Genomic DNA, 24,260 nt, shown 5'->3' on the forward strand with positions numbered 1-24,260 from the left:
TTACTGAAACATTTTGCATTTTCAGAACAATCAAACAGAAGCAACATAGTATTTGGAAAACCACAATTGCTATGCCCAAAACGTTTCACTCTTTCAGAACAATGTTGTTCTGACCCAAACAATAGATTTGAAACAAGAAAATGGCTTGATAGGCACACACTGATGCTTACAGAAGAAGAAAAACAACGCACCATGTGATCATGAACATAGAATAACAGATGGAACAATTGTCTTGCTCTATTATTATTTACAAATACGAACAACTTATTCTGTGCAGAAAATGCTAGCTACTATGTTTGTTTATTAAAAAAATTCACTGTAAAAATATAATTCATTATTGTCTGGCTCAATTTAAATACCACAATGCCAAGTGAGAAAGCACAGTGGTCAATGCTCAAAAAATCGTTCAAGCTAGTAGTGCCTTGTACTTCAACCTCACAATCGTCCTAGCTTTTGGACAAGGCGGTTCTCAATTTCTAATCTCTTCTTCATGAACAAACCATACTTGTTGACAAGTTCTTGGTCTCCAGCATTCACTGAAAGTTTGCAGGCGAGAGATGTCTTCTCCAACTTGTCCATGTACATACATGAGATCGGCACAAAACTGCCCTTCTTGTTGCACAACCAACCATGAGCGGCCCTCAATGCCGCTCCTAGCGATGCAGAGTCTGTCAAGCAAGATAAAGATTTTGCTATCAGGGCACGGCATGAATTTTAGTTACTTTCACATATGAAGGCATCAGTTTCTCTAGAGACTCCTTGAAATTGGGAAAGATTATGAATATGGAACTTAGATGCACAAAGAGGGGTAGAGACGGGAGCAGGAGTGGGGATGTGAAAGCAAGAGCATATCGAAGTTTCTAAAGTTGGAAGTATCTATAGGAGCGTGTATATATTTTATATATTAAATATATAAATCTATTAACAATTAACTTTTTTTTTCCTGCTTATCAATAATATATATGTTAAAATATGAATAAATAGTAGAAATTTAAGTCAACTACAAATTGTCTTTATTAAATATAAATAAATATTATATAAATAGAAACTTAGAATAAGTTTGAGTTGTTTTTGTTTTTGTAAGATTTGTGTGTTTGAGAGGTCCTATCTCATTTGGGAGACAGTTTCTTATGAGTTTCTTTCACTTAGGAGTACGTGATAACATTTCTGAGTACGAAACCCAAGTAGGAGGTTCCTGATACTAAGATCCGGAAACTTAAGATCAATAATGATTTCGTTATGTTTTCAGTGGGTGTGGGACATTAACTACATAAATCTGTTACAACAAGGCCAAGTTGATCTGAATAATGTATCCAGTTATTGACTGCATAAATTTAGTTAAACAAACAGGACAGACCTGGTCTTTGGACTGTATGGACATTACAGCCAAAGATGGCAGCTACTGTGTTTAGAATGCTCTGATTTGCTGATGCTCCGCCTGTAGCTATTATTCGTTTTGGAGGAGAAGGCATTCCAAATCTTTCAGCATGACCTCGCAAAGAGAGCAACTGGCCCTCAATCAATGCTCGAACCTGCAAGTGAATTTATTTAACGGTAAGAAAAGTGTTTTCACCCAAGATCTCATGAAATCTCAACTAAGGCAACTACTAACCTCAGAGGGAGGATCAAATTTATCCACTTCACGTTCACTTATGCCATCTAAGGTATCGCCAGTGAAATTCTCAAGTACATAGCGGTGAAAACCAACTGGATACATAAGCAACTTTTGAGTTTATCATTGCTAAATTCTTGTCATGACGAAAAAAGGAAAATACGACATGGTCAAAAACTCGAGCATCTACATGTCTGGATCTTGATCTCAATTTCATTTTGCTAGACGAACTGAGTGAATGATCGACACTCAAGACTCCATGTGTACTAAGTAGGACTTGAATTACTGTTTATATCAATTTTAGGGCATGTTTGATTAGTAGGATTATAACATAAGATAGAGATTGCTAGTCAATCTCATGTTTGATTGCAAATTTTATTAACCAAATTATATGTAGGGGGGGGGGGGGGGACATTAAATCCGACGAAATTGACGAATTTTTATTATTGAGAGAAGATGGGGATCATAATATCAAGTATGAAAGAAAAAAATAAAATAAATACATAATAAATGGTTATCTCACTAATTTAATTGGATAACTAATCCTATACTAATTCATGAGATTATTAATCATTTCACTATTAATCCTTTTAATCAGACAAGATCTCAAATCTCTATCAGCCAATTTGGTAAGATAATAAATTAAACCAGCACAAATAGTTGAATGGATCAAAAATAACTCTCACATCAGCCTGTATATATATCAAATTCTTTTTTGAGTAGAAAACTAAAGATGAACCATGTCACACCCTTCGGTGTGTTTGATGTGTGGTACAATTATATTCAAGAGTGAAATGAATGCAATGCTCTGACTTCCATATTACTGAAATGGAAGTACTTTGCTAGACCACCACTAAAATATGTAGGAAACAAAACCCATTAACTTACCAGGGAGGGGAGGAAGTATTTCATACTCCTTGTAGTAGAAACCTATCTTTCCACCTATGGCAGAGAGAAATATGTGAAACCACAAAATAAAAACAACTCCTCCAAACTCATTCAAGAAACATATTTACTTACCATTTAGAGGTGGTGTTTGTTGCAGAAATTTAGCAAAAACTTCCCAAGATTTATCCGCACATTGATTTCGCACATCTGTCAAGGTTGTGATGGTCACTAATAGGAATTTTCAGTTATTGTTTTATTTGAAACTTGAAACCAATGCTTTAAAAACAGGACCGTACCCAATGCTTGAACCACCTGGACTATTAACCAGTTCAATTTTGGATGAGAATTTATGGTTGAACCACCTGGACTATTACCCAAATAGTTGAACCTCCTATTCACTTTCTCTAAACCAAAAGCTTTACTGAACTTGACTGAAACTCTATGTGCTATGATTCAGATCTAATAAAATTTATTTCAAAGCAACACCACTCCCTCGGAACTGACAATATCTATTCCCTTGAGTTCAGTAGTTAGTGATTTCTTCCAAATGAATTATTGTTAAATCTTTCATCTTTTGCTGATGTTTTCTGCCTTACTGATTTTTTAACTTAATGTGATTCACTTTTGAAGATTTTCTATTTGTGTACCAATAGCAAACACATACCCATGAAATAAATACAATTTGACTTTTCACCCCCAAAAGAAAGACCATTTAAATAATAATAATATATAAATTAGTATATTTATGATATCATAATGATGTCAAGGTTCAACCATGGTTGACCCAAATGTCCCATACCAGGCCAATTTTCCAGTTCAAGAAACAGTCCAATTTCCAAAACTTTGGTCGAAACCCTTAGAATTATATATCAGATATGAGTAGTTCACCTTCACGAGTCAAAGACCCATTCTTATAGCACAACATCACCATGTAGCTTTTTGGGTCAACTGGATTAGGAAATACATGCCCTTCTAAGCTTGGTTGAGGGTCATTGGTAATCCCAAAAACCTGAATGACAAGGATGAACAGATCACAAGTGAATTAACTCACAAGGAATCAAGATTGGGGTATAAAAGGGTACAGCAAAATAACAGTTATTTAGGCTCGACTCATGACTGTAAGAACATTGAACCTTACAGACATAAGTTAGACACCCCCTAAATCATGCTGACAGACACTATAAACAAAAAAGAAAAGAAAGAGAGAGAGCTAATTACACTAATGGTCCCTATAGTTTGGGACTTGTATCACTTTGGTTCTTGACTTTTCAATTATGACACATTCGACCCTAAATTTTGAATATTGATTCAAATAAGGACAATTGAAGATACCATTGCTCAATTTCAAAGGCAAAGTCATCAATTTAATAAAATATAAACTAATTTGACAAAAATAAAAGTCAAAAAAATATTGTTGAATTTTTAAAAATTACTTCTACCTATCAAATATAAAATTCTGTATAATTAATAAATCTTTTACACATTTATTTATTTATTTATTTTACCAAATTAATTTTTAATGTGTTTGGATGATGATCATGTAATGTAATGGGTAGTTATTTTTATTTTCATTAAATTAGTTTATATTTTTTTAAAAGTCAAATATAACGATAACTTTGATATTATTATTAAACCAATCCATTAAATCAAAAAATCCAAAAAACATTTCATATATTAAATATATCGATTACACATTAAAAGGCTTACAACCGCCTATTGCATGATCATCAACCAATCACATAATAAAAATTTATTTAGTAAAATAAATAAATAAACAAATGTGTAAAAGATTTATCAATTTTATATAATTTTATCTTTGGTGAATAGAAATAATTTTTAAAAATTCAAAAAATATTTTTTTTGACTTTTATTTTTGTCAAGTTAGTTTATATTTTATCAAATTGATGACTTTACCCTTGAAATTGAGCAATGGTCTTCAATTGTCCTTATTTGGAACAAGATTCAAAATTCATGGTCAAATGTGTCACAATTGAAAAGTCAATAACTAAAATGACACGAATCCCAAACTATAGAGACTATTAGTGTAATTTGCCCCAAAAAAAATTGAATTTTGATCATCATTGATAAAATAAGGCATGCTTAAGCTTCCATCTCCAGCTAACTGCTGAACAAGGCAAATTTAAGCAAGATAAACTTAAACAACAATAGAACCTGAAGATTAGCTGCGATAAAAAAGTGTCATGAACAATTCAATAACCATTGGCTAATCGATGATTGTGTACATACAGGTGTGGAATTAGAAAACAGATATGATTGGCAGATTGGGACAGTGAGAACATTTGATTAGGCTAGTTAGTGTGCTTAAACTCAGTTGAGCACAAAATAAGATTATAACAAGATATACAAATACCAATATCAAGTACATAAACAAGTAACTTAAGATTGTATATATTTTAACTTACAGTGTCACTAGTGCCAAGACTAATTGCTAGATCCCCAGGAGTGTTTAGGGTCAAACCTACATATGTTCAGAATGTCAAGTCAGCATGGAAGTAAGAGAATATGAGAATATGGGTAAAAATACACAACAAGAGGAGAACCAGAAGTCACATCTTGGTCAGCCAGTAAACTAAAACAAAGCATTTTGCAAGACAATGCAATAGATACAAAATTCTATTCCGAATCAATCATTGTTCCAGCAAGCACAAAAGTGATGGGATGGAACCTCAGGACGAAAAAAGAAAATGCTAAAAGCCTCCTTTTAAGAAAATATCAAAAAAATTCTAAAGCATGGATCATGCATTGAGGAAGCTGAAATAAGTGAACAAAAGATATGATCTGAAAAGTAAAAGATGAAAAAAAACCATTCACCTGCTAAGCTGTTAGGGTTGTCTCCAGACCACTGAACAACCAAACAGTTCTTGTTGAAGTGGAACCTGGAAGCAGTTTGATGTAATATGTTACAGTCAATATTATATTCAGAGGGTAAAACACAAAATGCCTATATGAATGAACTATTAACTATAAAAGAAAAAGCAGTATACGAACTGAAGTCAAACCAAAGATTTAGGTATGTGCCAATGTTTTGTACAAAAGTTGTTGCGTCTGAAATTCATGATGTCACAAATTTACTGACAGTTTTCACTAACCTCTCCACAAAATATGGAGCAATAACACCAGCAACAGCATGTGCAGGAGCCAAATTTCCAAGTTTCTCCTCCAAACCTGGTGCAGTGGCCTGTGATGAGCATGAAAGTTCAACATCAACTGATCAAGAGATGTAAGATTGACCATTAATCAACAAATATCATCTCAAAGTATCAGCATACGATGCTTATAATTTGGACAAGAAACAAAGAGCATTAATTCAAATTATAACTAATACCAACTGAAAAAGAATCACATGATATTGAACATGGAACTAAAAGAGTTGTCTCTAAATTCAGTGAACAGACCTCTAAAGCTATTTTAGACCAAGCCCGTTGCTTAATGTCCATCAAGTTCATTCCCGCACCATCGGTTTCATCAATACAAGCATAGGCCCCTATAAGTAGAGATGCTACAAAGGAGCTAACCAGGGAGATCCTCTCAGTATTGTTATAAACTTCTGGCTGTGTCTCGAATATCCTTCGAATTTGTGGGCCAGTGAATCTCTCGTACCCACGTGACCCAGTAATTCTAGATAACTCCAATGCGCCTCCAACAGCTTTCTCAATGACTTTGCACTGTTCTGTGGTGCTGCTGTCCATCCATACCGGCGATTCCTTTGTTGAAAAGGCATCACCGAGTTGATCCACCAATGGTTTCTTCGGGTCCAATGCCGATAATTTGGTGGAACTTCCAGTTTTCCAATACACACTGCCATGTTGCTGTCCACTTCCGGAAACAGCAACAATCTTCCCAAAATCCAATTTGGAAGAGAGTCTCTGAAGCATGAGTTCAAATGCTTCAACCCACATCAAGGTTGGCGAAACGATTCGGCCATTGATAGATGGGTCTCTGTAGACACCATCTTTGGTTTTGTAATGGGGCAATTCAGAATCAAAATTAACAATATCCGAATGGACAATGTTGAGATTGGCATCTAATACAGTCGACTTCAATGACCTAAAAAATCAAAAATTTATAAAATTCAGTCAAAAGGGTTTGTACTTAATTCTCAAAAAAAACTAGCAACCCTGAATGAAACTAGATAAAGTCAGAAGAACCCAGAAAAGAAAACAAGCCAAACACATAAAATTGATAAATAATTGAAGTACCTAGAAAAAAAAATACATGATTGAAGTAGCACCAAAAACAAATTAATTGATAACATACAACACTTCTGAATGAAATTCTCAAAACCCTGAATGAAACTGGACAAAATCAAAAGAACCCAGAAAAGAGAACAAGCCAAACATAAGAAATTGCGATCTGGGTGATTTAGAATTTGTTACTAGTAGAAAGAACGAAGGTGAGAAAGAACACAGACTTACTGAGTAGAACTGTCGAATCCAAGGAAAAGAGAGCCCAGGCGGAGAGAACAATCCTCCATTGTAGCAAAAGCAAGCAAGCAATCACAGCGAAAATCAATTGAAATTCAAAAACCACAAAGAAAAGATTATGCTATGCAAAGTTGAGGAAAAATGGGAATGTTATAGTACATATATACCTACCTACTTGTTTGGATAAACACGAAGTCATAAAAAATTGGAATGGATAATCCAACGTATTTAACGGGTTATGTACGACTTTAGTTGGGAAAATTTAAAAACGCTGACGAGTAATTTGGGATTGTTTGTGATGATTTAAATAAGTGTATTTTTTATTTTTTTATAAAATGAAGTGTAAAAAAATAGAGAGGTGATGTAATAAAAAAAAGATAAAAAAAGATGAAGTATGCCAAACTTGGCCTAAATATAGATTTGATCTCAAATAAATTATCAAATTTTTTATTAAATATTTTATATGGTGAGATTTATATATATGAGAAGTTTGGTAAAAATTTAATAATTTATTTAAACTTTATAATATTTTTCATAAATATAAGATTGCTATGTGACGAAGCTAAATTTTTTGGAAAAATATTTGATATTTCCCATTTTTTGTGACCCTATAATTCACAATTGATTTGTGGTTATTTATTTATTTTTTCTTCCTCTCTTTCTTTCCCTCGCTGTCTCTCAAATGCGGTGCGAGTGGCGGGGTTGTGGGATCTAGAGCATAGTCAAATTTTTTCGAAATTTTTATTGATAAGTCCAATTTAGAAGTGTTTTAACCCAAGAAATGCATGAAGGAATTTTTTAACCTATTTAGTCTTATGTATGTATAGTTTTATTCCATAAAATCTATTTTCTTGATTTACACTATTTTCTTGGACACTTATGTCCTTATATTTAATTTCGATACCCTTATAAATATTTTTTCAACGATTAGCAATTTAATGATGTGAACATTCATATTTTAAAATTCACATTTATAGGAATGTAAATTGGCCCGTGGGCGGCCCAAAACCCCCCCGCGAGCCAGGGCGGGCCCGGCCCGTTGACAATGTGAATATTCACATTGACATGTTAAAATTTACATTAATAGGAGTGTAGAATTGGGCCCCGTCCCGTGGCGGCCTGAAACCCGCCCGCGGCCCATGGGCGGCCCGGGGCGGGCCCGGTCCGGCCCGTTGACAATGTGAATATTCACATTGATATGTTAGCATTCACATTGATAAAAGTATAAAATTGGGCCGCGACCCATGGGTGGCCAAAAGCCCGCCCGCAGCCCGAGGCGGGCCTGGCCTGTCCCGTTGACAATGTGAATATTTACATTGACATGTTAACATTCACATTGATAGGAGTGTAAAATTAGCCCGCGCCTCGTAGCTGCCCGAAACCCACCCACGGCCAGTGGCGCGGGCCCAGCCCGGCCTATTGACAATGTGAATGTTCACATTGACATGTTAACATTCACATTGATAAGAGTATAAAACTAGGCAGCAGCCTAGGGCGGGCCCGACTCGGCCCGGCCCAGCCCGTTGACAATGTGAATATTCACATTGACATGTTAACATTCACATTAATAGGAGTATAAAATTGGCCCTCGTCTCATGGCGGCGTGAAACCGACCCGCGGCCCGGGGCGAGCCCGGTCCAGCCCGTTGACAATATGAATATTCACATTGACATGTTAACATTCACATTGATAAGAGTATAAAATTGGCCCGCAGCCCATGGACGGCCAAAAGCCCGCCCGTTGCCCGAGGCAGGCCCAGCCCGGCCCGTTGACAATGTGAATATTCACATTGACATGTTAACATTCACATTGATAAGAGTGTGAAATTAGCTCGCAGCCCGTGGGCGGCTCGAAGCCCGACCGCAGCCCTAGGCGGGTTTGGACCGACCCGTGACAATGTGAATATTCACATTGACATGTTAACATGCACATTGATAGGAGTGTAAAATTAGCCCGCGCCCCGTAGCTGCCCGAAACCCGTCCACGGCCCGTGGGCGGCCCGGGGCGGGCCCGGCCCGGCCTGTTGACAATGTGAATATTCACATTGACATGTTAACATTCACATTGATAAGAATGTACAATTGGCTCGTGACCCGTGGGCAGCCCGAAGCCCGACCTCAGGCCAAGGCGGGCCCGGCCCGTTTGGCAATGTGAATATTTACATTGACATGTTAACATTCACATTGATAGGAGTGTAAAATTGGCCCGCAACCCGTGGCGCGGCCCGAAGCCCGATCGCAGCCCGAGGCGGGCTTGGCCCAACCCGTGACAATGTGAATATTCACATTGACATGTTAACATTAACATTGATAGGAGTGTAAAACTTGTCCGCTGCCCGAAGCTCGCCCGCGACCCGAGGTAGGCCTAGACCCAAACCTGGGCCATCCCGAGCCGCCCATGGGCTTCGGACCGCCCATAGGACGCGAGTCAATTTTACACTCTTATCGATGTGAATGTTAACATGTCAATGTGAATATTCACATTGTCAACAGGCCAGGCCGGGTCCGCCTCGGGTAGCCTACGGGCCGTGGGCGTGTTTTGGGCAGCCACGGGGCACGGGCTAATGTTACACTCTTATCAATGTGAATGTTAACATGTCAATGTGAATATTCACGTTGTCAACGGGCCGGGCCCGCGTCGGCCCGGGGCCGGGCTTCGGGCTGCCCACGGGTCACGGGCTAATTTTACACTCTTATCAATATTAATGTTAATATGTCAATGTGAATATTCACATTGTCAACGAGCCGGGCCGGGCCCTCCCTGGGCAACGGGCGGGTTTCGGGCCGCCCACGTGCCATGGGTCAATTTTACAATCCTATCAATGTGAATGTTAATATGTCAATGTGAATATTCACATTGTCAACGGGCCGGACCGGGCTCGCCCCAGGCCACCCATGGGACGCGAGTCAATTTTACACTCTTATCAATGTGAATGTTAATATGTCAATGTGAATATTCACATTGTCAACAGGCTGGGTCGGGCCCGCCCCAGGCTGCGCCACGGGCCGTGGGCTAGTTTCGGGCAGCCACGGGGCGCGGACTAATTTTATACTCTTATCAATGTGAATGTTTGCATTATCAGCAGGTCGGGCCGGGCCCGCCCAGGGCAGTCCACGAGCCGCAGGCAGGTTTCGGGCCGGCCATAGGCCGCGGGCTAATTTTACACTCCTATCAATGTGAATGTTAACATGTCAATGTGAATATTCACATTGTCAACGGGCCGGGCCGGAGCTTCGAGCTGTCCACGGGTCATGGGCCAATTTTATACTCTTGTCAATGTTAATGTTAATGTTAATATGTCAATGTGAATATTCATATTATGAACGGGTCGGCCCGGGCCCGCCCCGGGCGACGGGCTGGTTTCTGGCCGCCTACGAGCCGCAGGCCAATTTTACACTCCTATCATTGTGAATGTTAACTTGTCAATGTGAATATTCATATTATCAACGGGCCGGGTTAGGTCTATTTTTTTGGCTTGTGGGCCGGCCGGGCCCGACTCGAATTTTTTCGAGCACCCACGAGGATCGACATGAGCCGGGCCCCTACACATTGACGATATAAACATTTATATTGATGGTGTGAACATTCACATTAAGGGTATTTTGGTAATTATGTCACCTATAGGACTTATTGAAACATAAGAAAATAATGTGAACTAAATGGAACATAAGTAGATGAAAAGGGTATTTTGGTCTTCTTATCTCAAATTAGACCTAATGGAATAGTCAAAAAGAATATGGGTTGGATGGAATAAAACTTTTAGAAAATGGATTTATCAAAAAAGCTCCCAATTTTTTTATCAATGATGATTGAATTTTTTTTTTTTTTTTTTTGAGACAATCCATTATTGATAAAGTAAGCCTCATACATATATGAATGAATCCTGTACATAATTGAAATCCAAAAAAGATTCTAAAAAAAAAGACCCCAAGCATTTTCCATTTTTTATTTAACGTAAGATTTACTTGTACATTCATTTTGTAATTATCTTTTTCATTCTTTATTTTTTGAGTAAATTACAGTAACACTCTCGGATATTCTAGTTTAATACAAATCATCCCTCATATTTAAAAAATTACACTTATTTCTTCATCAGATTAAAAAAAACATATTTTTTATACATATAAAATAATAAAATAATACAGGTATTTTGTTCATATCGTTTCAAGAGAAATAATAATCATATTTTCTTTGATTTATCACACATAAAAATTGAGAATATATTTATAATTTACCATGAAATAAATACACAGAGACACCTTTTTAATATCCATATTATCCTCCAGGATTTTGATAATTGCAATATTACATAACCAAATTTTTAATCAAAAAATTTATTTAAAAATTTAAGGACAAATTGTAACGATAGTCTCTGTACTTTGGTGTTGTGTCACTTTAGTCCTTATAACTTCAATTGGGTTGATTTTAATTCTGAATTTATGATTTTGTCTCAATTTAATTCAATTGATTACAATTCTTAATTTTTTTTTATGAAAAATACACACGTATATGTTATGTATTACATTTTTAAGGATAAAATTATAAACTTACTCAATCTAGTTAGTTAATCTTAACCACCATATTATCAATTGAACCAAATTGAAATAAAATCTAAAATTAAGGATAAAAATTGAACCAATTGAAAGTGTAAGGACCAAAATGACATCTTAACCAATTTAGTGATAATTTTTTTAAAAAAACACTAACCATATTATCAATTGGACCAAAGTGAAACAAAATCTAAAATTAAGGGTAAAAATTGAGTCAATTAAAAGTATATGAACCAAAATGACATAAGAGGTAAAATATGAGAACTATCAATGTAATTTGCCCAAAATTTTAATATGATTTCTAAATTTATTCTTACTATAAGCCATACCATACAAAAAAAATAAAAAAATGAATGGGGATCGCACATTAACTTTTGAAATAAAATTGTGAACACAATCATGAGTCTTTAGCTTTTTCTATTGTGATACAACATGCTATTATAATCAAAATTTTAAATTAAATCATCATTATATAATGACGGTTTTAAGTTTGAATTTAAACTAATATTTAATGTGAGGTCTAAATTTATTCTTTAGTATAAGTTTTATCATATAAAAATTAAATTGGGATCGCATATTAACTTTTGAAATGAAATAAGATTCTGAACATAAATTATGAGTGTTCAATTTTTCTGTCTTGATAAACCATGCTATTATAATCAAAATTTCAAATCAACTCATCTTTATATAAGAACGATTTTGAATTTAAATTTAAAATAAAAAATTAAAGTGAGGTCTAAATTTATTTTTAGTATAAGTCTTACCATATAAAAATTGAATTGGGATCGCACAATAACTTTTGAAATAAAATTCTGAACATAAATTATGAGTGTTTAGCTTTTTTGTTTTGATAAATCATGCTATTATAATCAAAATTTCAAATCAATTCATCCTTGTATAATGACGGTTTTGAATTTGAATTTAAAATAAGAACTTGTAGATTTAAAAAAAAATTATTTCACAAAAAATATGGATTATCTTTTTCTTTTGAACGGGGTTAATATGCATTGTTAAGATTGTTCTTGAGTCAATCTGGATCGGGTTCGCCTGTAACTACTCACTCAATTGATGGCCATAGGGCCGGACATAAGGGTGTGTACAGATTGGGTTTAGACCAAGCTTGCACATAGTTGAAGTCCAACTCAGCCCAAACATTGAGCCCATGAAATTATATCTAATTCAGCCCAAAAATTCAATTCGCAAGCTTTCCCTCTTGCTCCATATATATGGGCTATATTAATAAATAAATTTAAAAAAATACAATTATTCATGCATTACTCAAATAAAATGTTTGTGTGCACATAAAGAATCATACACATAATGTGAGTGTTTGGGAAGTGGATTTTTTTGTAGGTTTTTTTAGTTATAGGATATTATTAGAGAAATTTTTTTGTGTTTGAAAAGATAGTTAGTTTTTTTGTGGTTGGATATGATATTTGTGAGAAAAAAAGTGAAATGATGATGGAGTTTGATGTGATATTTTGTTTGAATTGATTTTTTTTAGTTTTGTAACCAATTTGTCTTTTAGTGAAAAAAATCAAAAAAAAAAAAAACCACAAACCAAACTTCCCAAACACCCCCACATGTAAGACAAATATTTACAATTATACATGCAAATATTTTTTGTCCCATATTTGTGTATTTTATATTTAATTTTTCTATGCACCTAACACAACTAGCCGGTCCAAGTTGAATTAGGCTGTAAAAATAAAAATTCAAAAACTCAAACAAAAAATTAAACGGTCCTAAAACAGTATCACTGTTGTTCAAAAAAAAAAAAAAAACAAAACAAAACAATAGCACAACCCACCCATGTGCATCAAAATATCAATTCTACAAGGTAAAAATAAGAGCTGGATTATATGGGTTAAATGGGCTTGCGAGCCGTGCCACCGCTAGTTAGACATATTCTAAACCAATTTCAGATGGAGTGGTATCGAAACTGACCGCTTTTTCTAAGGATATTGATTAATAATATTTAAATTAATTGTACATTATATATTTTAGGGTAAATTACATTTACCTCCCTTGAGGTTTCTGACAAATATAGAGACATTCTCTGTGGTTTGAATAATTACAGTGACCTCCCCTACTTTACTTAACAATATATACAAACCACACTTCTGTTAACTAGTCGTTAGACAGGTGATGAAAATTTCTTACATTAGCATATTATGGTGACTGAATACCAAAATTACCCTTTGTTCCTTGTAACCAAACAACCCACAACATCACAAATAAACATTGCTCTTCTTCTTTTCCCTCCTCTCCCACTCCTCCACTGGTCGTATCACTGCCATCACCTCTCTCTCTCTCTCTCTCTCTCTCTCTCATCCTTACCACTTCCATCTCCTTATTATCCATTCCAAACACAACATTAAATTTATACAAATATTGTAAGAACTAGTAGACTTCAAAATAGCATGATTTGTCTCTGCGCAGAAGTAACAATTCATAATATTTGGGAACTATAATATGCAGCAAACAGAAACAACTAGAATGGCCTTAGCATATACATACAAATTTGTAAATTCATATTATTAGGCCATCCAGATTTAACATGAAAAAAAAAAGAAATTAAATTAATTTAAAAAAAATAAAATAAAATCAAAGAATGCATGCTACACAGGCAATAAAAGTAAAATTCAAATAAAATGCTTCTCAAACAGATTCATTGTTCAAAGATTAGAAATAACCCAATAGATTTCAAAGAACTATGGTCCATATCTACCGCAACCCAATAATGAAATTGGGTTTCAGTTGGTCCAGATTTTGGCATCTATAATGTATTGTGAACCATCATGCCAGAGAAAATGAAAATTAATGAAAAAGAATCCAAAAAAATAAAGCCAATCATGTTCAATTCCTTTTTCATTACAAGCAACAATAAATAAAGCTCATAAATCTGTTCTATTGTAACAATGGAACTGTATGGATTAAACAAAAATCAATGGTTGAGAAGGCAAGAGAAGAAAAAAGTATGATTTAAAGAAAAATCAATGAAATCTGGTTTCAAAGAAGAAAAAAGGAATAGAAAGCAAGTCAACAAGATTTATGAACTTTTGCATCTATCAATCACTACCAGAATGCTTGGTGTGCAAAACTTATGTTTCCTATTTCTTCAACACTATCCCAATCTTAGGCCCACCATTGCCATCCTTGCAATCAAAAAGAGATAATGCTCCATTTTTATCAATTGATGCCATTTTCCCCATTTCATTCTCCTGCCGTTCGTCCCTCTTCTCTCTTCCTCTTTTTTTTCTTCTTCCGATCGTGACCAAGATCGCAACCAACCGTCACAAACCCAGATCGGTCAACGCTGCTGCCATCATCGGTCAACCCAGATCGGTCAGCGACGGACGGCAGAAAGGGAGTGGAGGAAGAAGAAGAGGAGGAGAAGGAAAGACGGCAGTGGCAGACGGTGGAGAGAAGGGGTACTGGTGAAGAAGAGATTTTCTCTCTCTCTTATTTCTTCAGAGGGTTTAGATTGGTAAATGGAGGAAGGGAAAGGATCAATATAAATTATTGGGTTAAAAAAATATTAAAGGGTATTTTTGTGCTCAAGTAAATGGGTAATATGGTCATTTTGTATAAGCAAATAACGTCGTTTGAGCAAAATTGACGGATTGGGGGAATCTTGGTATTGTCAGGTAAAATAGGGGAGGTTACTGTAATTATTCAAACCACAGGGGAGGTCCTTGTATTTGTCAGAAACCTCAGGAGAGGTAAATGTAATTTACCCTATATTTTATATGTTTTCATACATTATGTACAAACATTATAAACTTTTGGGTAAATTACATTTACCTCCTCTGAGGTTTCTAACAAATACAGGGACCTCCCCTATGGTTTTAATAATTACAGTAACCTCCTCTGCTTTACCTGACAATGTCAAGATTCCCCCAAAATTTAACAGCCGTTTATACACGTAACAGACCTTGCTGATGTCATCAAATGTAAACACTAAAATGTCCATAATGCCCTCACCCTGCTCCATTCCTTCAAGTTGCTTCACTACAACAATAGTTTTATTAACAAGAACGCATCTGTAAACAACCTCAAATCCTCTAGCTCCAAGCTTTTCCTTGAAACCCTTTGTGGCACGTTGTAGTTCTTTATATGAGAATTGGGCTGGAGTGCCAGAGGCGTACTCAAGAAAAGGTGACTATAACTACAACAACAACAATCCAAGCGTGCAGCTTCCAACCATTGCTCTTTCAACTGCAACATAGTTGCACTACTAGGATACCAGTCCCTTCAACATAATCACTGCCATAAGCCGATCACAGGGGCACAAGATGATGGATCTGTAAGTGATAACAACTCAATTGATTGAAGTCGTAAAATGGGTGATGTAATTTCCGACGAGCGTAGAAGATTCAGAGAAAATCCAGTACCCAAAAATGTGAACCAGTTCTGTCATCATTCTATGAAGAGAACAACAGCCCCAAGAAGAAGAAATCTGAGGACGAAGTTACGGACAGAGAAGTCGAGACCACCAAAGCAGTGGTGGTTATTCTTCCTCCTCCGTCGCTCCCCCTCATTAGCCGCATCTAATCTCAATCCGCTGCTCGTCGAGTTACACCCATCACCACCACCACATCCGCCGCGAAAAAACTTCTGGCGAACAGAGATCTCGCCGTAAACGTGCCTCACGGATCGGGAAAGTATTTGTGGACCGATGGGTGTATGTACGAAGGAGAGTGGAATAGAGGGAAAGCTTCGGGAAAAGGAAAGGTTTCTTGGCCTTTTAGAGCTACCTTCGAAGGTGAATTCAAGTCGAGTCGTATAGAAGGTTTCGAAACCTTCATCGGATCCGATGGAGACACCTACATGGGGTCTTGGTCCGCTGATCGAAAACATGGGTACGGCCAAAAACGGAGTACCCAAAGGCCATAGTGTTTTTACTTGGTCTGATAGTAGTTGCTATGTTGGTAATTGGAGCAAAGATACCAACAACAGTGAGTTCAAGAACTCGAAACAGGACAACCCATTACAGATTCTCAATGGGACTTTCTATCCTGGAAACAAAGAGAAAGGAGGCAAGAAGAAAGAGAGAGAGGGAGGTGTTGGTGAGGTAGGTATAAGAGATATAGGAATTAAAAGGTATTTTGGTCTTTTTGTGTTCAAATAAAAGGGCAATATGGTCATTTTGTATAATCAAGTAACGTCGTTTGTGCGAAATTAACGGATTGGGAGAATCTTGACATTGTCAGGTAAAGCAGGGGACGTTACTGTAATTATTAAAACCACAGGGGAGGTCCCTGTATTTGTCAGAAACTTCAAGGGAGGTAAATGTAATTTACCCTAAACTTTTTATCTCTAAGGGCATTCATTAACAAAACCCATTATAAATAAATATATTAAAATTTACTTAAAATACGAATTATTCTAGTGACTTAAAAAATTAAAAATACTTACTTGTTAGAATTTGTTATTTAACATAATTAATTGAAAAAAAATAAAATTCTTAACTGTTCTTTATACAATGATAAAATTACATGAGCTATTAATTACAACAAATTTCTGACATCATTAAAAATTATTAATTGACCTGATAATTTATTAATAAAAAAAAGCCATTTGTAATAAATTAGAAATTTCAAAGGGTGTGATGTAATTTTCATAATTATATGGGACAAATCGTATTTCAATCAATTTCAAGATATCCATTTGTATTTTATCCTAAAATAAATAAGAAAAATGTTTCAAATACCTAATTTATTACTCCTAATGATGTGTGTGACAAAGGTTAAATTTGGATTTGTCAAATATTTCATCACGTGGGTCTAATTTCAATGCCACATCACCAGAGGTGATAAATTAGGAAATGTGGCATTGTTGAATAAATAAATAAATAAAAGAAAAATACTTGAGATACCTAATTTATCATATTTAAAAATCATCCCTAATAATGTATCTAGCAAATATCAAATTTTACTTTATCAAATATTCTATTATGTGAGATGTAACTTTAATTTCACATTATTAATGATGATTTAAGAGTAATAAATTAAGTAGGTAACATTATTGTAAATAAAATGCAATTATTTAGCATGAAACCCAGATAACTTTCATAGCAACGGGAAAGGATATTGTATGACCTTTTAGTGGAGGTGCAACTCGGGCAGATTCGCTCAGGTTGGAGGGTTACCCAGGCCCAACCCAAATTGTGTTTGGCAGTGCCCAAACCCGACCATCAACCCGAGCTTCATAATCTGAACTCGAGTTAGCCCGAATTGACCAAATTTCACAAGAAATATGATGATATTATAACAAGAAGCCCTTTTTTTTTATCCTTTTATATTGATAGGAGAATTTAGGAAAAAACTTAAGTTAAACATGATTTGTATAGATGCATACTCTGATTAAGAATTGACCACCACAATCCAATAAGCAGTTAATTTCATCATTATTCAAACTTCTGCAAATGTAGCAGCAGAATGCATCCAAATTTGAAATAGAGGACTGACAATCATGCATTTCAGTGGATCTGAACCATAACCCAAAATGATCAACATCTTCATGATTAAACTATTGCAATTCATGGATGAAGGCTAGGATTGTAACACCTCAACTTCCGAACCGTTAATAAATCAATTTAGTCTCAAATTTAAACTTCTAACTAGTTAATAACATCAAAAGAATACAAATTTATCTCTAAAATAATTACACAAATGTATCCAAAATATATCTTATACAAATCTCCAAAATAATAATAATAATTATAACATATAGTGGTTACCCCAAAATATTCAACTCTAATAATCTCTTTAGAATAATCTTTTTAGAACTTCAAACCCAATCTCTACTAAATTGCTCTGCACTTGAAAAATAAATTAATTCGGGAAGTATACAATAAGATAGAAATAACAAAGCTCAAACAAATAATAAATTCATGGGGATCCAATAATTACACAAAATGATTCAATTTGAGATACCAAGCAATTTACCAAATTGCACAAATAAGTCAACTCGACATATGATAATTTATCTAAAACTAAATACCCAATCCTACTTAGTACATGATCAGTGACCGGCCTCACCCCCTTCACCCAAACACAAACTGCTTATCTGGGCTATTGGTACAGAGCATATTAGCAAAGTTCACTTGATCCATGTACGGAGCATTTCCACGTCATTTAGCCAGACAAATCAACATTTCCAACACATAATAACACACAAAGTTCATCAAATGACTAGAGTAATCAAATGAATCAACAACGAATAATTTCACAAAATTTATCAAATTATGAAAATCATCAAGAGGAGTACAAATTAAAGATGATCAAAATAACAATGTTTGTAAAGAGATTTAAAGGAAGCATATTGTATACCACCCAAATTACCTCAAATCAATCTCCTCCATCGCCAACACTCTAATCGCGATATTTCTCCATGGATCTCCAAAAATAACTTTGATCTTACTTTGATAAAATCTATAACTCTCATCTGCTATATCACCAAGGCGGAACAAAATTTCCAGATTCAGAACCACTTAAAGATTGAAATTAAAAGGACCATTTCAGATTTTTGCCGACCCCAGCCTTCCTATAATTCGTAGAGAATTTTAGCTAGTTTTCAGAACATTTTTCGAAAATGGAATAGCTTTCCTAAATGTTTTGTTATTTCAGAAATAGTCCAGCCTTGTCCAGATTCGTCGACCGGTATGAAAATCGTATTTTCTCACAAACCGCTCCATCTTTTCTAATGAAACCAATTTTCCTTGAAATCTAACTCTTAAGGAAGATTTTGATGTAAAACTGAGGTCTAGAAGATTTTTCTAGAATTTTTGAAAGTTGGTTGTAAAACAGATTTTTTTGATACAGTTCTTGAAATAAGAAAGTTGGTAAGGAAAGAGGTCAACTAAGAGAAATTTTCCACTTCTCTTGCGATGAAAACATGCTAAATAATATATATTAAACTTAGAAATTTAAGATGACGGTGTGCCTTTGGAAATTTTGAGAGATTGTATAGAAAAATGTCGTCTTATACTGATTAAGAGAAATACAAGAATGGCAAAATCAAGGCGCAACTCCTTTCATTTTTAACACAAGAATACCGTCAAAACACATCTGAAATGAATGTTTAAAACTTCTAAGGGCATGTATTTGAAACGAAAAATAAGAGAGAGTTGTGTTGCGGCTTACTTGAGGCTTAGTTGGTTAACTAACAAGACCTTCTCTTTCTTTCTTTTCTTCCGCCAAGTTCACCCTCTTCCCCTCTCTTCCTCTCAGCCGAATGAAGTGTTTGTATGTGTGTTCTTATGTGCAAAATGCTAAGGGTGAGGTTCCTTTTATAGGAAAATTGGTGCAAAAAGTCCATTTTGTCCATTAGTTAGAAATGGATTGGATATGTTGGATTTACTTGGAACCTAATAGAATAGTAACTGATTAGAGGCCTTATTTATGAAATTAATCATGATCTAGTTAGGATAGAACTTGAGGTGGAGACAAATTTCCATGTTTTGAGGTGCACTAACAAACTTTTTTCTTAATTTCATGGATATGGTTTGAAAAAGTTATATTAATTTCTCTTCCCAAGGTGGCTAGTCATGTGCAAGGAATTTTGAGAGATTTTTGTTGATTATATATATATATGAAGATATTTTGTGTACAAAATTATTTATTTAAGAAAGGTACAGGTATATATATATATATATATGTGTGTGTGTGTGTGTGTGTGTGTGTGTGTGTAATGGTACTAGTTAGGGGTCAAAATGTGATTTAAGAAAAATGTGAGGGCTTAGGCTTAATTAAAATATCTATTTCAAGTGTAGAGTTAATAAATTAGTGTTAGGAAAAATAATTCGGTTTGTATTATCTTACTTTGAATTTAAAGGTGAATAACTGAACGAAAATTGTGAAAACCGGAAGTTAAGGTTTAGAGAGATTAATCTAAAATTTGAGAGTTAAATAATTAATATTGAAGTGTTAGAAATGATTTCTAAGCTTTTAGGGTCGATTTGGATTTGTATAGGTTCATCTGTGATGCGTTTTCAATTCTAGAGTATAATTTGCGAATAATCAACGAACTAAAGGCTTTATTATAATAACTTAACATTTAGGGACCTAATAGGATTCACTAAAGTTAAGGGTCTCACAAGGATAAACATTTTGCTATCAGTATACAAGCTAAACTAGTAAAATATTAATCAAGATACAAGAGTATAATTGGATTGCTTAGTTGGAATCCTTAAGAGTAGGAATATCTGCACAAATAGAATCTTTCCCTAATTAAACTACATGGTCCTTGTTTATCTCTCCACCGTTCTTCAACTCTTTGAGAAAGAAATGAGAGTCTAAGACACAAAGAGGGAAGAAAAGAATATGTAGGGTTTAGTCTTTACTTTTAATTTAATGGTCCAAATACAAGATTTTAATCTACGGGCCAAAGCCCAGCCAACAAATAAAATAAAATAAAATAAAATCTAAGGGCCATGTATTTATACATATATTATATAATGTTTATAGTATAGAAAATGCAACTCGAGTTCAGGTTACTTGGGTTATATACAACCTGTGCCTAGTGTCACAAGCTGGCAAATTTTGAAACTGTCCTTTACGAAGAAAGACCCGGGAGGTTCTAAAAAAACCAAGGCCGTGACAGTAGGCCCGACCTAAATTGCAATTTGGGTATCAAAAATTTGCCTAAACCCGTCCATATTACAATATATTGTTACCCAAGTCCTTAAAAAAGTCGGGTTGGACATGGGTTACTTAGGTTGAGCCCGTTCGAATTGCACCCCTACCTTTTAGTTGCGTTATTTTTTTTATAATTATAATTAATTTTCTTAATTATGATATTATGTTAAAATATTTAGTTACGTTATTTTTTTAGTTATGATTAATTTATTTTTTAAATAGTAATATTATTTTGAAATATTTATATCTTTTTATGTTTAATTATGATTTTTTTTAATTATAACTTAAAAAATATAAAATTATCTATTCTCTAATTATAAGTTCCATAGCACACACCTTTCCACAAGGGAAAACACAAATAAAAACCATGAGGAACCCTAATTTACAAATCCAAAATTTCTTTCGATTCTCCTCTTAAACCCTACCTCAGGAGCATATCACTCGTTCTTTCAAACTCTCAATTCCATCAATTTGGCTTCTTCTACTTCCTGCAATTCCACAGAAACCCAGTATACCATAACACAAGAATCCGCAAAGACAAAAGCAAAAAATTTGAATTTGAAGTGTATATATATTATATATAACACAAAACCCAGATGACAGAGTCTTTCGCTCAAGACTTTTCAATTCCTCGAGGCGGTCCTATATACACTGTTGGAAAATGGTTTTATATAGGCATAATTTTGAGCCCATTTTGGGTGGGCCCCAAACGTCTTTTGGTATAGCGATCTCGGGTTTACGCTTGTTGTACAGTGATCCGGACATGTGTCTGTAGATGTTGGTAGTTGATTATTATCTTGTTTACATCCTTTTACTTCGTATTTGAGTTATAGGATGTGTTGGGCAGGTTTGTTACAGGTTGGTTGAGTTTAGAAACCAAAACTAGTTGCCCAGATTTTGACCTGTACGCTCGAGCGGGGGTTTTGGCGCTCGAGCGGGAATTGCACCCATCCAGTATTTCCTGTGCAGTGTTGAACGCTCGAGCGTGGTATTGGCCGCTCGAGCGGGGTTGTGTGAGTGCCGCTCGAGCGGGGAGTTGGAAGCTCGAGCGAAGACCTGGTTCTGTAAAAGTTCTGGGAGTGTGTATCCGCCGCTCGAGCAGGATTGTTGACGCTCGAGCGGGAGTCTGTGAGTGACGCTCGAGCGGGGTGTTCGACGCTCGAGCGGGTCGACTGGGTTTAAGTTCCGTGTTTTGACTTTTCAAATCACTTTTTCACTTTCTCTTCTCTCTCATACTTTCCAAAAACACCATTGTTGAGCCTCTCACTCTAGAACTCTACATTCTCTCTAGGTTTTGATCTAGTAGGAGTGATTTGCTCATCTTTGGCCTTTACAAAAAAGTTGTTGATCGTCGAGGGCTACATTTTAATCTGAAAATTTCGAGATTTGGAGCACGTTTGGTTTTGTCATCTTCTCCCTTGGAGCTCCGAATTTGAGGTAGGGATATCCTACTCCTCTCTATGGATTTTGTCTTTAAATTTTGGTATTTTGAGAGGTTGGGGTTGGTTTGGTGATTTTGTGAAAGATTGGGGCTTTTGTGTTATTTTACAAAAGTTGGGGTTTTATTTATAATAAACCTAGATGTATGCTTGGTATAGAGGAATGGAATAAATGTTGAATCATTGATGAAAATGGGACCCAAGGGTTGTAATGGTAATTATGGAAAATGACCTAATTACATTATTTGATTAATTGAGATAATTAATTGTGAGAAATGAGGAAATGAAATGGAATTGTTGAGATTGGGAATGTATGGGGAAAAAGGGTGTAGTTGAATTATTTATCACTCACCGAATTGAAATGTCGATTGAATATCCATTGTGCATTTATTTTTTGTTTAGAGATAACTGCTTTGGACTATTGGTGGAGGATAGTCGTGATTGTTATAGACAATGCATGATGATTAGGCAAATGAAAACTAATCAATGGAATGTGTCATGGAATTTGACGGTTGATAGAATACATTAACTGTATGTATTGGGTGATTGTATATAGAACCAATGTGTTTATATACGTTATGTGTAGAGGAGGAGATGGGGGATGTACTCCGCGGTTTAGGGGAAGATAGGGGATGTACCTCTAAACCGGATAGTATTGGGAGAAGATAGGGGATGAACTCCGTAGATACAGCTCATATGCTTGTCTAGAGAAGTGAAGATAGAGCTCTTATGCTTATCTTTGTGAAGTGTGGATATAGCTTATATGCTTATCTGTGAATGTGGGATATTGTAGTTATACATATCTGTTGAGAATGTGGATATAGCTTATGTGCTTATCTGTGAATGTGGGATATAGTTTTTATACATATCTGTTGAGATGATGATAGAGCTAATATGCTTATCTGTTGAAAAAGGGAAAATGAAAAGTAACTTGGACTCATAAGTCGTATGACATAAATATGTGATTTATGTGAATGTATCAGTGTTGGCCATCTATCAATTGCTAATCTTTTAGTCATTGTTCACGGTTGGTTTAGTGTATTTCTACTGGGCTGTGGCTCACCCTATATGGGAATATCATTTTCAGGTACAGGTAGCATGCCACCTCCAAGGACATAGCTTGGGAGGCTAGAGGCGGACATACTTTTGTCGTTTTATTTTTGATGTATTACATGTAAATTCAAGCCAAGAGCTAAATTTGTAAATGAGTTAGTACTCTTTTGTTGTAACCAAGTGTTAACTTGGAAAGCTGTAAGCTCGTAGGGCATTTTGCTTTTGTTGTTAACATGTAATACTTTTGTAATGAAACTCTGATGAATGTAAGGTTGTGGGACTTTTATATATCAATGCATATTTATTTGATGGGTTTAATGTAGTTATTTTGAGGGCGTTACATTTGGGGTGGGTCTGAAGAGGTGACGTGTTCCTTGCCGCGTGGTAAGTCACACGGTGAAGACGGTACGTCAAAACCATTTATGAGTGAATGGGAAGTTGACGTCGTTTTCGGGTTTAACATTAATTTTTTAGATAAAATTCATTTGAATTTTTGCAATAAAAATTATTGTGGGAATTTAATTTAATTCTAAAATTCAAATTTTGGATTCCTGAGTGGTTTCTTAAAATTTGTAATTATGAGAATTTAATTTAACTCTAAATTCATATTTTGGATTCCTAAGTGGTTT

The 24,260-nt window shown here is 35.2% G+C and overlaps 1 protein-coding gene across 1 annotated transcript; it reads right to left on the reverse strand.

The window, feature by feature from the left end:
* Window positions 1-219: 219 nt before the first annotated feature.
* LOC114287369 (xylulose kinase 2) lies at window positions 220-7,225 on the reverse strand. Its single transcript, XM_028230700.2, has 11 exons — window positions 6,937-7,225; window positions 5,917-6,568; window positions 5,611-5,699; window positions 5,333-5,397; window positions 4,924-4,979; window positions 3,389-3,509; window positions 2,633-2,707; window positions 2,501-2,554; window positions 1,613-1,707; window positions 1,358-1,532; window positions 220-668 (listed from the first exon to the last, which is right to left on the reverse strand). The coding sequence occupies exons 1-11, from the start codon at window positions 6,993-6,995 to the stop codon at window positions 436-438; spliced, it is 1,674 nt and encodes a 557-aa protein (XP_028086501.2). The 5' UTR covers window positions 6,996-7,225; the 3' UTR covers window positions 220-435.
* Between the last annotated feature and the right edge of the window lie 17,035 nt (window positions 7,226-24,260).

The sequence above is a fragment of the Camellia sinensis genome, chromosome 3, assembly GCF_055761805.1.
Source record: "Camellia sinensis isolate YWXY chromosome 3, ASM5576180v1, whole genome shotgun sequence".
Lineage (NCBI taxonomy): Eukaryota > Viridiplantae > Streptophyta > Magnoliopsida > Ericales > Theaceae > Camellia > Camellia sinensis.